At 43.8% G+C, this 15,660-nt stretch overlaps 1 protein-coding gene across 2 annotated transcripts; it reads right to left on the minus strand.

Moving 5' to 3' along the window:
- Positions 1-365: 365 nt before the first annotated feature.
- PARK7 (Parkinsonism associated deglycase) lies at positions 366-15,185 on the minus strand. Of its 2 annotated transcripts, none has more exons than XM_058304487.2 (7): positions 15,072-15,185; positions 13,793-13,915; positions 12,330-12,431; positions 10,487-10,546; positions 9,574-9,643; positions 5,831-5,917; positions 366-936 (listed from the first exon to the last, which is right to left on the minus strand). In XM_058304487.2, the coding sequence occupies exons 2-7, from the start codon at positions 13,880-13,882 to the stop codon at positions 776-778; spliced, it is 570 nt and encodes a 189-aa protein (XP_058160470.1). In that variant the 5' UTR covers positions 13,883-13,915; positions 15,072-15,185; the 3' UTR covers positions 366-775. The 2 variants fall into 2 exon arrangements, with proteins under 2 accessions (XP_058160470.1, XP_058160469.1); XM_058304486.2 differs by having other exon boundaries at positions 15,033-15,181.
- Positions 15,186-15,660: the final 475 nt, after the last annotated feature.

Here is a 15,660-nt window from a genome sequence, read left to right on the forward strand (position 1 = left end):
CTTTCCTCACAGCGGCAGAAGGGCTGCCAGTGCTCCAGGCTTATAGTGCACACTGCACCTCCCCAACAGAGAGAAATACTGCAAGCTCCAACAGAGGCCCCAGGACCAAATCTCACTGGCTGACTAGTCTCACCTGGGTTGAGTGGTCAGGGATCTAGAAGGTTCTGACTGGCTGGGCCTGGTCATCTGCACACTGCAGGGGCATGCTTCACCCAAACACAATGCAAGTGAGACAAGGATCTCAGGGGCTATTACCTGAGGGAGGGAAACAGATTCTGGGCAGGCCAGCCTCCGAAACTTTTCAACTGTACCTGAGGACTCTTTCCACCATGAAAAAAGGAAACAAAAATTTGCCATACAGCCAATTTCATCAATATTCTTTAATAACACATTGAAAGTACAGTTAGTAAAAGGGAGAAAATCACAGTCCTCTTAAATGTTTGCTTTTATGCTTTTCCTACTTGCTGTGCAAAATGCATTCACCGTTCTCTGATTTTAGTTGTTCTATCAACAGTTAAGAGTTGCACATGAAGTTGATAATGAATTTGATTTCACAAAAGAAACAATCAGTGATTTGCTAAATAAACTGTTTATCTGGTACACAAGGTTCAGAAATGTACGGACACAAAACATGTAGGCTGAGACGTCTCTGTCCAGCTGTTCCTCCAGAGGCCGGAACGGTCTCGTGGACACGCGGACCAACCCTGGCCGCTGACATCTAACAATGAGAAGAGATGACACACAGCCTCTCTAACTGTTACCACGTATTTCTGCGCTAAGCTCTAAGGACGAGCGGCGCTTTCACCTGATCGGCCACCTCCTTGCCACTCAGCGCCTCCACAATAGCAAGAGCAAACTCAAAGCTGGTTCCAGGGCCACGGCTGGTGAGAATGAGGCCATCCTTCTCCACGCGGCTCTCTGAGTAGCTGTAGTGATCTTCAAGGCAAAAATAAAGAAGGTTTCATCCCAGTGAGTGAGGCTGCACAACAGTGACTATCACTTAGCAATGCAAGTCACTGTTAGAGCCCATTACTGCTCTCATAAATAAATGCACCCAAGCTCTTCAAAGTACTGCATGAAGATAGTAAAGAAACTGTGTAACAAAGGGTAAAAGAATCCAACTGTTGAAAGAAATAGATTCTTATGAGGTTCCACGCAGCTACACAGGCCCTCAGGAGGGAGCACTGAGGAGGACGTCCGAGGGGGCGCCCAGGGCTCACACTTCTATCATATAACAAAAGCTCAAGCGTCGACTCTGCAGACGCTTGGGGGACAGAAGGGAGGGCAGTGCAGCAGCCGCTGAAGGTGCACACGCCCTGCATTAGCAGACAGCCAGCATGCACACGTGTCTCCTGCCTCAAATAAAAACAGACAGGTAACGGGGTAGACGGATGATCTGGAGGGGGAGATGTGTGGACATGGAATCCACATCTCATTTCTCAGGACTCTTCTCCTTCCACATCCCCTAGCTAGCTTTTCTTTTTTTCAAATATAAGAACAAGAAGCGGATTCCCTCCTGGCGAATCTCAGGTCACAAAGTCAGGACTCCTTGTCTACTCCCCACGCGCAACAGGCAGTCATCAAGCACTCGCCACTGCGTGCAGAGAAGCCTGAACTCCTCACGATGCTGCAGAGCCCCATGTGCCTGGCCCCTTCCTCCCTCCCTATCCTGTCTCTGACACTCTCCTCCCACTCCTGAGTTCCATCCTCACTGACAGTCAGCTGCAGGAACACACGACATTTTCACAACTCGCAAGAGCTGACTGGCTGATCACTCTGTCCAGAAAGCTCTTCCCGGCTCCTCCGGGCACCAACCCCAGCTCCTCGGGCACCGCTGACTCCGCTCTTACATCAGGTCCTCTCATTACTCGCTATCTCTACCACAGAGTGGCAGTTTTTCTCTTTACCTATTCCAGGAGCCAGGCACTAAGGAAAAGAGCAGTAAATGCTTGCTCCACGAATATATGCAGACAACATTCACCTAATAACCCCCCGCAAAGCAAAGCAAATAAAGTTCTGTCACACTTTAGAAACGGCACATTGCTGTTAATGTCCTCTCAAAGTGGATTAAAAAATACCCGTAATAACTTATGTCTTATTATCCTCATTAAAAATCAAATTATCCACTGAAATAACTAAATAAAGTACATTGAAAATTATATATCATGCTATTATTGAGAAACAGAGGATCCCTAATTTGAGAGAAAAAGGTTTTCATGCTCTGACCTCATTTACTGTTGGCTAAACCAGGCCAAGATAACTGCAAATATCCTTGTGGCCAAAACACTCTTCACTGCAAATAGAACTTAAACTGGGAAAGGCGTTTAATGGTTTCACTGCTTTTTCCAACATTTTAAACAGGAAAAGCAAAAGGTTTACATCTATCAACTACCTCCACCTAGTGGAGACAATGAGAGAAACAACGTAACAGGTACTCAACTGACAATGACTGGAATCAGCTGATTGGTACTTGTGAGCTTGGGGTAAATTTACATACTTTATGCTCCAAATTGAAACATGCGTTAAGGCATTAATTTCTGTGTCTATTTGCTGCGACGTCTTCTTTGTCCGCTCCTGTTGTTGTCAGCAGCACGAGAATCTGTGTTTCTTTTTGTTGCATCATCTTGTTGTGTCAGTTCTCCATGTGTGCGGCACCACTCCTGGGCAGGCTGCACTTTTTTCGCGCTGGGCAGCTCTCCTTATGGGACGCACTCCTTGCGCGTGGGGTTCCCCTGCGCAGGGAACCCCTGGGTGGCAGGGCACTCCTTGCGCGCATCAGCACTTCGCATGGGCCAGCTCCACACAGGTCAAGGAGGCCCGGGTTTGAACCACGGACCTCCCATGTGGTAGACGGACACCCTAACCACTGGGCCAAGCCTGCTTCCCAAGGCATTAATTTCTTATTAACATCAAGCAAAAATCTAAGAGCCAGGAAGTCTCTTCAGAGAAAAATCAACTGGGGAGCGATAAAGGGGTTAGCAAATGCACTAAGTGGCCAAATCCAGTCCACCATCTGTTTTTGCAAATTGATTTATTGGCACCCAGCCACACCTATTTGTTCACAGGAGGTCTGTGTTCGGTTTCCAGCTAAGACAGGTGAGTAGCTGCTAGAGACACCTCAAGTCCCTGCAGGGCCTAAATACCTGGCCCTGTCAGGAATTTGCTGACACCTGAGCACAGTAGCGGTTCAAATCCCAGGTCTGCCACTTAGTAGTAGACTGACCTTTCCGAGCCTCCCCCTACTCTGACATTAAGTAGAAACGCTACCTAATACTAACAGGATTTTTGTGAGAAGTAAACCAAGACAAACGACAGTACTCAGTGGTGGTGGTGCTGGGCTAGCCAGCGGCACAGCCAGGCAGCCTTCCCATGGCCGAGTTCCCAGCACACAGCACAGGGCTGTGGAGGGCAGAAGTGGTGGCAGCAACGGCTTGAGCCTGTACAGCAGACCCCGTGCCAGGCAATATTCTAAGCGAGTCACACATATTAATCCCCTGAAACCATCGATAATCCTGTGAGGCAGCTGCTACGATTTTTCACGACAGGTGAGGAAACTGAGGCTCAGAGCAGCTAAGGAATCGGCCCACCCTCAACACACAGTGGAGGTGACCATGCATTCAGATACCAAAACAATGGGTAAAGCAGAACAGAAATAAAATATTAAAGTCATCACTTATTTTAAAAATGGAGAAATTAAAAGATTGTGCCCTTCAGACCGGACAGCTCCTCCGAGGAAAAAAATTCCGACAGCTCCATTGAGTTTATGATGAAGAGCAGAAGAGCCTCATGAGAGCTGACACCCAGGAAATGGTCATAGATTCGTTCTCAGAATAATCTCAAGAGGTGGACATTCCAAATATTTTTTTCTTGACTAGGACTTTAGTATATTCAGTGCTTGGTAACATAAATGCACATGGGAACCAGGCAGCACAGCGGTGGCGAGGGACAGAAAAAGCAGAGAGGGCTGGGCTTGAGTTCCGGCCTGACTCCGGGCAAGTCGTCTATCCTCTGAGCCTCAGTTTCCTCACCCGTAAGTGGAGACAGGAACACCTGCCTTTCTGGGAGCCGGGTGTGAGGCTCCACCCAGACACTGCACGTGAACGTAATGTATCAACTCTAAGTTTAGGAGAGCTAACAGTACAGTCTTTCTCCTCTTCCTCACCAACCTCAAGGTTTTTGAGGCATTAAAAGGAAACTTATACAACAGATACACCCTCAGATAATGGAGGGACCTCAAATGCTTCCGTTTTCCATCTGAATATATCCTAACTGCTAAAGAAGCCAGGTTCTGATCTTTTCATTTCTTTCCAACCTTTTAAAACCTCTCGGGGTTTGCACAGAATAAATTCCTACAATTAAAGTGCTCAGAAGCCAGAGCCTTTTTATGAACTCTCACAGCAGTTTGACTGACAACTTAGTCTTTTCAAGAAAATACTGCTTTGGATCAAATTTTAAAATATGCAAAAAAAAAAAAAAAGATGTCTGCAGATATGCCACAAAGACGTACAAGGATGTTCACTACAGCAAAACCCTGGAACTAGCGTGTGTGTCCCTCCCAGGGGAAGAGTTAACTACGTTATGACACATTCACGTGCTGCAACAGCAGGCGGCAGTGAACAGCGTGGAGAAGCTGCCCGGCATGTGCTGTGAAAAGATATCAGAGATGCCAAGTGAAAGAAGCAAGGTGCAGAACAGTACATTTAGTATGATCTTGTTTGAGAAAAAAATTACTAACTAAAAAGGAGAATGAATATATGCAGAGAAAATTCTGGAGAGTACATGAAAACCTTTAAACAGAAGTTAACTGAGAAGGAGAAAATGGGTAGGGCAGAAAGAAGAGGAACACCTAGTTTTTACTTCACCCCCTTCTGTGCTGTTTGCATTTTGGCCATAAACAGAATTTGATGTAATTAAAATCAATTAGGGAAGCAGACTTGGCCCAGTGGTTAGGGCGTCCGTCTACCACATGGGAGGTCCAGGGTTCAAACCCCGGGCCTTCTTGACCCGTGTGGAGCTGGCCCATGCGCAGTGCTGATGCGTGCAAGGAGTGCCGTGCCGCGCAGGGGTGTCCCCGCGTACGGGAGCCCCACACGCAAGGAGTGTGCCCCATAAGGACAGCAGCCCAGCACGAAAGAAAGTGTAGCCTGCCCAGAAGTGGTGCCACACACAAGGAAAGCTGACACAACAAGATGACGCAACAAAAAGAGACACAGATTCCTATGCCTCTGACAACAACAGAAGTGGACAAAAGAACAAGTAGCAAATAGACACAGAGAACAGACAGCTGGGATGGGGGGGGAAGGGAGAGAAATAAATTTTAAAAAACTCTTTAAAAAAATCAATTAAGAATTAGGTGTTCAGCTGATATTTATGAAAGAAATATGCCTGCCACTCAGGCATTTCCTGAACAACAAAGAAGTCACTAAAGAAAGTAATGCTCATTTTACTTTGGACTGTGGGTAAAAGGGCACTTCCTGACATTGCTGTCACGGTTTAAAATTTACTCTCAGGCCGCTGACAAGAGTATTTAATAAAAATAGTGGTTAAACTGGCATTTCTTAATCACTTTCAATCTGTGACAGTCAGGATTCGGCTTGGTGTAGGCAACACATCCCCCTATCAGGGTGGCCACCTAGACAGGTACGCTCCATCTTGCTATCCCTTGGTTACCTCCACCTCGCCCGTGAAAACACTCGCAGACACAGCGAGGCATCCACCAGACCTCGCCCCACAAAGGAGCTCTACAAATTAGACTGGTTGGAAAAACAATGTTAAATACAGTTTTTTGGAGAAGGCATTTTTGCACATTAAATTATAAGCACATACTTACTTCCATTCATCATTTTGTCTTTAACAAGTGGGTGTGTTGTAACTTTGCTTCCAAAACCTATTTCATGAGCCAACAGAGCTGTAGGACCTAAAAATAAGGTAAACGGAAAGACTTAACTGCAGACACAGAAAAACCCCATTTTAAATAATTTCAAGAGCAAGAACAGTCTTCAAAATTAGGAGGCTGTTACTAAAAGTCATGATTATGAAGTTAAACATTTGTTTGGAGCAAAGTACACTTATAATGAATCATTTGCTAAGCATATTTGGCAAAACTGTACAAAGATGCAAACTCGAAATACTTAAATAACCATTTAATCAAAAAAATTGACCTCGATGCCTGTGGAGGACACAGAGATACCAAAGCTGGGCGAGTGAATGATGAGCACAAAGCAGGAAGAGGCCATGTGGACTCTTAGCCAAACCAAAGACTCGGCTACGCATTAAAGGCAACCTGTGACAATGGAACTTCTCGACTTTACCACTATTTTAATCTACTTGAAACAGAGAAAATTAATACTCATTCATCCATCTCTCAATCCAAGCAGAGCAGGTGCTAGGATTATTAATGTGAACAGGACACTGTCCCTACCCTGAAAGAGATTCCTCTGAAATTCCTACAAGCCTGAGATGTAAAGCGGTTTTAATTTAGTCAAGCTACTTAACAGAAGTAACATGCCAAGTGTCAGCTTTTGATACTCCATACCTCTGCTTAAGATGAAGCTTGAAAATATGTAGGTACTAATTTGAGATTTGTATCCAAATGTCTTTACCAAAAGTGGTCAGCTTTAAAAGTTTTATACTTCTAAGCCTTATTATTTTAAAACATTTTTTGAAGTAGTATTCTATTTTCTCTAAGTCACAAAGAGAGAAAAAGATACTTTCTAAGGCTTCATCTCACATTAAAAAACCACAACAAACAAGCTTGCTTTAAAACAGCACCCTGTCCTTCTAAGGGCCCAGGGTGCCAGGGCTGAGATCCTTAACAGTCACTTGCAGCTACACTTGCAACCTCAGCGAACCTGAGGACTTCCTCCTGCTGACCTTTCACTTTTCAACCTGGCTCCCAGGAAAAAGTAGTTATGTAATGTACCTCACTGCTACAGTACTCAGATCACAGCCGTCGCAAACGCCAACCTTACAGGAAGATCAAATAAATAATCCTAATTCCAGAAGCTTCCATCCAGGTCTGCTTATCATTTTCAGACTAAGTCCTGATTTCTCTCTCTCAAAGACCTCAAATACATGTCCTTTCTCCACCTTACTTTTACACTATGTACAAGATACCCAAGAACAGTAACCAATTTCCAAAAAATTGAATATAATCAATTTTAATTTGAATGGATTCATGAGCTACCTTTAATTCTTATTTTGTAAGAGTTTAAGAAATAATTGGACACCATTACATCACCAGTGTCTAGCACATACAGGCATTTAATAAATACTTGTTGAATAAATGAAAACATGAATTGAAGGATGGATGATGGGTGATGGATGAATGGATGGGTGGATGGATGATATTTGAAGTTTCTTCATTAAAGAACGGTTCTACCTCTAAAAAAAAAAAAAAAAAAAAAAAAAAAAAAAAAAAAGAAATAATTGGACACATTATCTTATATTTTAAAGTAAACTTCAAAAAGATGATTTTCCGATGATTATATACTGAGGAGAACCAATGAAATCAGGAACGGTCAGGTTGCTACCTTTAGGTGATAAAACAGCTGCCTACAGTAAAGTTAATAAATTTATGTTATAGTTGGGTTTAGGAATTTACTCATCAGGTTAAGCTCATAATTACTGCTTTTGGGGGCTTAAGAATCATATCTGGAAAATTAGAGAGGGGAAATTTAAATTCTCCTACTGTCTGGAGTTCTGAAGATGAAGGCGCTGTGGCATCTGCAGCACCAGTGCAGCTGCGAGCAGGGGCAGCGCGGGCTGCAGAGCTCCCTCTCCTTCTGCAGGCAAAAGCAGCCCAGAGAACGTCCACAGCGCCACCGTGTGGCCACCAACAAGAGGATGGCGAGCACGGCAGTGCCGTGGGTCCTCGACCTCCCTCCAGGACTACGCCCGGGCGTGGGACAACGGCCCAGCCTTCTTGAAGCCTCCTCCTCTCCATGCCAAAGAAAATCTCATTTTGCTGTGTTCCCAAGATAGCCTCCCTTCCAATTTCTGTCCTCACTCACTAGATTAGGGGCTAAGCTGAACCTACTGATTCTTTCCTTTCAAGCAACTGTTCCCAATTCCTAACTTCAACAATTCAGAAGTTTTTATTTTTCATGTGCCAATTTAAAACATCTAAATCTCTTCCACCAGTCCTCTGTTCCACTCCCGTAACTAATCTAACACTAGGATTACTGTAATTTACTCAACTCATGATAAGGCTTTTTCCAAGTTTTACAGTACCCAAAATAGTGGCTCAGGATATTCAACCACATATTCACATTGTTAAAATGTCACTATATTTTTAAACATTATAAGGTATAAGATCCTTAACATGGCATTCGAGCTTGCCTGGAAACAGAAGAGCGGTTCAGATGTGGCTGATAATTCTGCTGCCTTAGGGACACAGAAGGACAAACTGACATGGGGTTTTTACATTGGGCAGTCATAAGCAAATAAACCTGGGCAGTCATAAGCAAATAAACCTGGCCCAAGCTTCTTTCTTCCTTTGGTCAAAGAACCTAAAACGCAAATGCAGGTGAGGGCCAGGGAACTACTAGATGAAGTCCTTATGCGACTACCAAGAGCTGACCTGGGGTGCAGCTGTTTGGGCTGAAGCGACTGCAGAGATGACCCATGAGGACTCAGGGTGCCTATGGTTTTTAAGTGAGTTACATCTATCAGTATCTACCACGTGCAAAGTTAAAACACAAGAAGAGACGGGCACACGCGTGGGATGTATGTGCGACAGCCTCATTGCACTCAAGGTGCACTCCCCAAAGGGAGTGAGAAAGGCCAATAAGTCATCGTACTATGTTTTGACCTCCCAAGGCCTTTGACAGATCTGAGAACCCCTGAGCCAATGCACAGTCCCCAAGATCCCTGACTGCTTTTTTAATGTCTTTTGAACTGAACATTAACATGTCATTTTATCAAACTATTGATTATTGTTTATTCTCTCGCTTTCTTGACAAATATTTAATAAAAACCTATAGCAAGGAAGTCCCTGGCAAAAGTTACACTATGGAAGAAATGCAAGATGGCAGATCATCATCTGATATTAAAGAAACAAAAAATAGATTTTAAAACGTTTTCAGAAAACAGAGCGCAGATCTGCAGATCACAGAGTGCCACGTCAAGATTCACACGTGGCACCAAGCACCAGAAAACGCTCTGGAAGGCAGCAATCTACAGAGCCAGCACAAGGCAGGGCTGTCATGCTTGTGTCTGACAGATTCTTGCTGACTGCGTGCTGGCAGAAATGCTTTCTGGCACAGAGATTTGCTGTAACAAGCTATTTACTGAATTCCTGAGGGCAGTATTTTCCTCCGAGATCAACAAAACATGAAAAATAAGTTTTGCTGCATGTGGGCCAAAGTCATAAAGAAGCAGAAAATGGAACAACTATACTCATTTCTGAAATGACACCAACTTCATGCCACTCAAACTACATGCGCCAAATACAGATGCTGTTCACATTTCATAAAGGGGGAGAACCATTTGGAACAAAATTAAAAGCTACTCATCACATATTTTGGAAGAAAACCAACACCACGTTTTAATGCCAGGTGGTTTTGCACATACCTGCGCAGATAGCAGCTATGAGCCCTTTCCTCTTCTCTTGTTCCTTCAGTATCTCTTTCACAGCACCAGACTATCGACAGAAAACCAAAAACACATCAATCATCAAGCCCTAAGCCAATCTCTAGCTAGAAAACTTTTGATAAATCTGATTTTAGTTTAAACCATAAAATCTTTAATCTGTTCTGAGAACAGTATTTCTAAATCATTAATCTAGAGATATCAAATTCATAGTTTTCCATTAAACCCAAGCAAGGGACTTATTTTAAGGGAAAGGCACCACTCTACATTTAAAGATGAGAAGGAAAAATCAATTTCCCTTGGGCATATTTGATCCTTGCCATTCTGTACTCCAGGAGGGAATGTGGTATTGGGGTTTTTTCCCGGTGGTGGAGTCAGGAAGGGAATCTAACAGGAAACAATCCCAAATGTCGGACATCGACCTGCCTCATGAGTTCTCTTTGCCTCCCCACCTCAACCCCCCTTTTCCTCTTCCTGCAAGCAGACTCCTCGTGTAAGACTCAAATGAAGGAGCAGCGGCCTCTCCTGATGCCATTTCTAACTGGGCTGGAGCTTGACCCCTAGCCCGTGACTGCTGAGGACAGAGGCAGTCTCTTATGTTCCTATGCTTAACCCTTTGCAGGGCACAAAACTAGATCATTTTTCTTCCACTGGGGAAAAAATAAGTACTCTTAGACTTGGGCTGTATTCATTGACTCTGTTCACAAATAACTGTCACATCAATTCAGCTTACTTCTATAAAAGATGTCATTAGAATTATTTAAAAATTAAGGCGAGAACACCATTTTATAAATTTCATTTTTTCTATTTCTTCACGCCTACCTGAAATATGTGAATAACATAAAAATCAAGGAAACAAAAGTGGATGTTGAAATACTTTCTTTAGAGTTTTTACCTCAGCTAAATTCTGTGCACCAAGATTACCTCCTGGCAGAACCACCACATCATATGGTCCCTGTAACAGTTTAAAAAACAAAGAAAGCAAAAACATTTCATTTTAAGTGGGCATTAAAGAGACAGTCCAGTGACATTTTCTAAATGAGGGACACAGCTATATACAGGAGATAATTTAAATATCTGTCAACAGAAAAACATTTACATAAATTAAGTTGGCTCCAAATGATGGCATGTTGGTGAAGCCAGCAAAAAAATGCAAAAAATCACCGGTCTACAGCAGCAAGAATGTCCACACTGTAGAATAGCAGGCGCAGTATAATCCCATTCTTAAATAAATGTGCGTATGTTTATGTGTAGATGGATGTGTGTGTTTTTCAATATTATACATTGACCCCCACATGTATATACAAATACTCTCAGACAAAGGAGGTACCCCGGCTGTTAATGGGGCTTAGTGGGGGATGGAGCGGAGGAGGTGGTCGGGAGAATGAGAAAGGGACACTTAATATTTTGACGTTGTGAGGGTCTATATTGTGAATTATTTTCAACAAGCATATACATAGTAATAAAAAATAATTTTTCAATTTTATGAAAAAGAGAACTTGGGGGAGAAATATGGCACATTTTGGTATCCCACATTCCAAAACAGCCATAATTACAAAACGGGAATAGGTTTAACAATATTTTGAAATGGTTCAACAAAAAAGTTTAAAAATTTTTAGTCATTAAGCAAACTAGAACATGAATATTTAGTCCAATACACACTTTTTTGAGAATCGCTTTTAACACCATAAATACCCTACAGTTGTTTTAAAACCAATCAAAACTCAAAACTGAAAAGAAAATATGTGATGTACAGAATGTTTCACTGCTCTTAGAATCTCAACTGAGTGATAAATCACTGCTGTAAAATATCTGGACACCACAGCACCACAAAGAAGAGATGAAGAAATATTTTCTACTTTTAATTTTTAATTTATTTTTTAGAAAGTTTCAGCAATTTGTATTTAAATATTAATATTCTAGTTCTTCACAACCCATCACCAAAATATGTGAATAGACTAGAATGGAGCAAACCTTTTCCTGTGCATTTTAAGAGGATGGGTAGGCATGGGGACCCTTGCACTCGCTGACTCTGCCTCTTTACCCGCCACATCTCTATCACTCGAGAGTATAGCCACACTCCTGTTACTCCTGCGGCCCCAGGGAAGGGAATGCAAAAGCGCTGGTGCACGCATGGGCAGCATGCTTCTGGGGAAAGGGGCCCGGCTCCTGAAAGGCACCAAAGCTGTCTGTAACCCTCAAAGGTTAGGACCATAACTGGAAAGATACTAAAAATTTACACAGTTTAGTTAGAACTCCTCCCTCAATCCCACCACTACTGGGTTGTTGCATGTAAATGAGTCCCCCAACCACCTCTGTGTCACTGAAAAGGGAAAGATAAAAAGCAGTTTTGGAATAAAGAATGAGAATAAATGGGGACTTGTTACACCAAGCAACCAATTCTAACAGGAGACAAGGCTGTCTGTGTAAGCCAGGAGAACAATGACGTGAGAGCAATGCTCCCACTCATCCACCCCCCACCCACCTGTCTACCATTTATCCACATCCATCCATCCATCCATCCATCCATTTCCTGAGCGCACGGACTATGCATATGGGGTGGAAAAAGGCAAAGTCCTCACCCTCCCAGGGCTTAGTCTGGTGGGGAAGACAGCCCAGCAAAACAGCTTTCTTCAATAAAAGTCTGTGCCAACAATAGCCTCAGACACGACCAAAAGACATTTCAAAACTAATAAAGAAGCCACATGAAGGAACAGTTCCAAGCACAGAGCACAAACCTCTTTTTTAGCATCTTCAAGACTGGCGTCAGGACAAATGACAACATCTCGACTACACTGTACTGGCTCTTTTCCAGCCAGACCCGCAACGGTGACCTTAATCTAAGAGAGAGACATCATCGTGATATTTGAGAACATTGAAACATAAATTTAGAGTGACATTTTCACAGCTGCCCTGGGTTTTAAAATAACCTGGTAGGAAATACTGCAACCAAACCAGGCTAAATTTAAGCTAGTAAGTTTACCAAAAATATTTCTTAACCACGTCTGCTCCTGTTTGCCTGGGGAGTCCCAATTCAACATTTGCTGACTCGGCATCCCGTCTGGTTAGACTGTCCTTTCTCCCCTAAGTGTTCTGGTTTGGGCAATAAATTATACGGTCATATTATTATTAACCATCTTGAGAGTTACAGCTGCCATTTAAACCTCATTTTATGAGAGAGAAATGCAATTTAAACAATGAAATACTACTTTTTAGCAGTTTTATTGAGATATATTCACAGACCATACAATGAAGTACTATTTATCTTTCCAAAAATTTAAAAGTTGACAATACCAACAGCTGGTATTGAGAAAATGGGAATTTTCCTACACTACTGCTAACTACAAATTGGTATACTGGAAAGCAATTTGGCCAAATCTAGCAATGCTGAGTAAAGGCTATCCTTTGGTCTATCAATTCCACTCACATTTGCACAAGGAAACTTGTACAAGAATATTTTATTACAGGATTGTAATACTGTAACTGGAAACACTGCAATAGAAGAATAAAGAGACTGTGGCATATTCATATAAGGCGACAGTAAGCAGCAATTTCAACTGAATAGACTGAATCTACATGTGTCTACATTTTGAAAACCAGAAGGGTGTAGGGTTAACAGACCTGGGGCCAGGCTGCCTGGGTCTGAGGCTGGCTCTTCTTACTCTGTGACTGGAGGCTGGCCACTTAGCATCTCCATGCCTTAGTTTTCTCAATTGTAAAATGAGCGTGGGAATGCTCATTTTACAATGAGCATTGAATACTTGTGAGGTTTTAAAAGAATATACTTAAGTGCTTAGAAAGGCACCTGACACAGCGAGTACTTTTTCAGTAAGTGTTCACTCGCGTTATTTAACAACATGGAGGGACATGCAGGGTAGCTGCAGTCCAATGATGCTTCAAGGGCATGTGTAGGATGTAGACACACACCAGTCTGAGGAGAGTAGTTATCTCTGGGGACAGAGGAAGGCGAACAGGATTGGGGAAAGGAACTAAGGGGGCTTCACGAATAATTTTTGAAAGCATTTGTTCCTTAAGAAATAGGTCTGAAAGAGCAAAATGGTAGGTGTTAAATGTTGGCAGTAGATCAGCAGGTATCTATAATACAGTCTCTCTATTTCTGTGTATGTTTGAAATATTTCATAAAGTACTTTCAAAAATTTTACAAAAGGGGGTGAGGGCTTGAAACCGGTGGGGGACTTACCCCAGCTCGTCTCATGATATCTACAGGGATGACCGTCTCCATCTCCTCTGCGCCTTTAGCCAGGATGACCAGAGCTCTTTTGGAAGCCATTTTGTTGTAATTTTTTAAAGGCTTAATACAATCCTGGAATAGCCAAAATTTTAAAGTTTAGGAATGTTTTCAAGCAGAGTAAATAAGAACCTCCTACGGATAAGGTTCTAATGAACAAATACAACTAAATACAAGTGTTTTGGATTAACAGTGGTTTACATAGCAGAGTTTCAATTTCTCAGAAGAAAACAAGTGAGGTTCCTAATTCTCACAGGGAGTCAACAGTAAAGCACCAGTAAATGCTAATACTGTTTAGACTTTCTTGTGCCATTATATTTTAACCACGTTTTCTTAAATCCTATTTCTAATAATATATTGCAAGTGAAGTTTTCTAAAACATAAGTACATGGGCCTTGCATTTCCTACATTGTGGGGAGCTAAAAAGTATTGCCTATTGTATTACTATTTCCAGAGAGAAACAACTAAACTTGATTTTATGGTCATAAAGTTAAATACACCGTCTTTAGCAATTAGCCCGTAAGATTTTTGGAGGGGATTTTTATTTTAGTTCCGAAAAACTACAAAAATTTTGGGGAGGTGGGGAAAAGTCTAAGTGCTAAACGCTTTAATACATTTGTTATGATCGAGAAAGACGGAAATTCCCTTCATTAAAATCTAATCCAGCTGGTGGTCTCCCTGCACGCAGTTCTCTCGCACATGACGCTAGGTAAACTAGGTTCTGAATTCTTTTCAGCCTATTCTTTTTCTGAAGAGTTTGCTATCCATGCAAAACACATTACCAACACTATCTGAACAAACACAGCATTAACCAAGTCCAAATTGGCGAGATGTCATGTACAGAATTTTCTAAGTTCTCTTCTTTAGAGTTGCAACTACGTTTAACAGTAAAAACAGCAGCACGTGCTTATGCTAAAACACCGTCTGTTATCAGACACAACAAACGCACGGCTGGAGTCCGCAACTGTGCAGGAACAGTGCGAGGGCATAGGCTTGGCACTGTTGGGGGTGGCTGCCCTTGCTATGGCCCCGCACCAGCACTGGGTCTCGGCATTGGGCGCGCTCCAGCCGGCGCCGACATCGCCCAGCCGCCGGCAGTGGATCGAGCCCGCCGCAGCTCAGGGTGCCGCGGCCCACAGCCCACAGGCTCCGCCACAGCAACCACGCCGCGCCCCCGCCCCCGGACCCGAACCTGAGCCTCGCGTCCGTTTCTGCAGACCCGGGGTCTCACCCTCTTCCGCCGCACGTTTGCGTCGGGTAGGGCTTAACCGGAAACAGCCACCCCTATCGCACTGCGCAGACTCGCGCCGCTCTCCCTTCCCACCACCGCGCAGACTCGCGCCGCTCTCCCTTCCCACCACTGCGCATACCGCGCCGCTCGGCCTTCCCACCACTGCGCAGACTCGCGCCGCTCTCCCTTCCCACCACTGCGCATACCGCGCCGCTCGGCCTTCCCACCACTGCGCAGACTCGCGCCGCTCGGCCTTCCCCTAACTGCACTGCGCTCTTAGCCTAACCACCACTGCGCAGACTCGCGCCGCTCGGCTTTCGTACCGCTGCGCAAACTCTCGCTGCTCGGCCTTCCCACCCGCTGCGCGGGCTCGCGCCACTCGGCTTTGACGGCGCAGGGAAGTCTAGTGTTTGGTCGCCGGCGGCACAGACCATCTCCGAGAGCCGCAGGGGAGTGGCCCTGGGGCGCGCGAGGGACGCTTTCAAGCCCCCGACTTTGCCCCTAGGGATATTTTCCGTTCCCTTAGTACAACACTGGCAACACAAGAATTCTATGGATTCACACACCTTTTGGTGAGCCCGCTGGGAGA

This window comes from Dasypus novemcinctus, chromosome 9 (genome assembly GCF_030445035.2).
Source record: "Dasypus novemcinctus isolate mDasNov1 chromosome 9, mDasNov1.1.hap2, whole genome shotgun sequence".
In the NCBI taxonomy this organism is placed as follows: domain Eukaryota; kingdom Metazoa; phylum Chordata; class Mammalia; order Cingulata; family Dasypodidae; genus Dasypus; species Dasypus novemcinctus.

Excerpts from the sequence above, each read along its gene's own strand:
- PARK7 (XM_058304487.2), bottom strand. The coding sequence starts at position 13,882 with ATGGCTTCCAAAAGAGCTCTGGTCATCCTGGCTAAAGGCGCAGAGGAG. Across the intron at positions 12,432-13,792 it reads ATATCATGAGACGAGCTGGG|ATTAAGGTCACCGTTGCGGG; the intron begins GTAAGTCCCCCA and ends TCTCTCTCTTAG. Across the intron at positions 10,547-12,329 it reads TTGAAGATGCTAAAAAAGAG|GGACCATATGATGTGGTGGT; the intron begins GTTTGTGCTCTG and ends AAACTGTTACAG.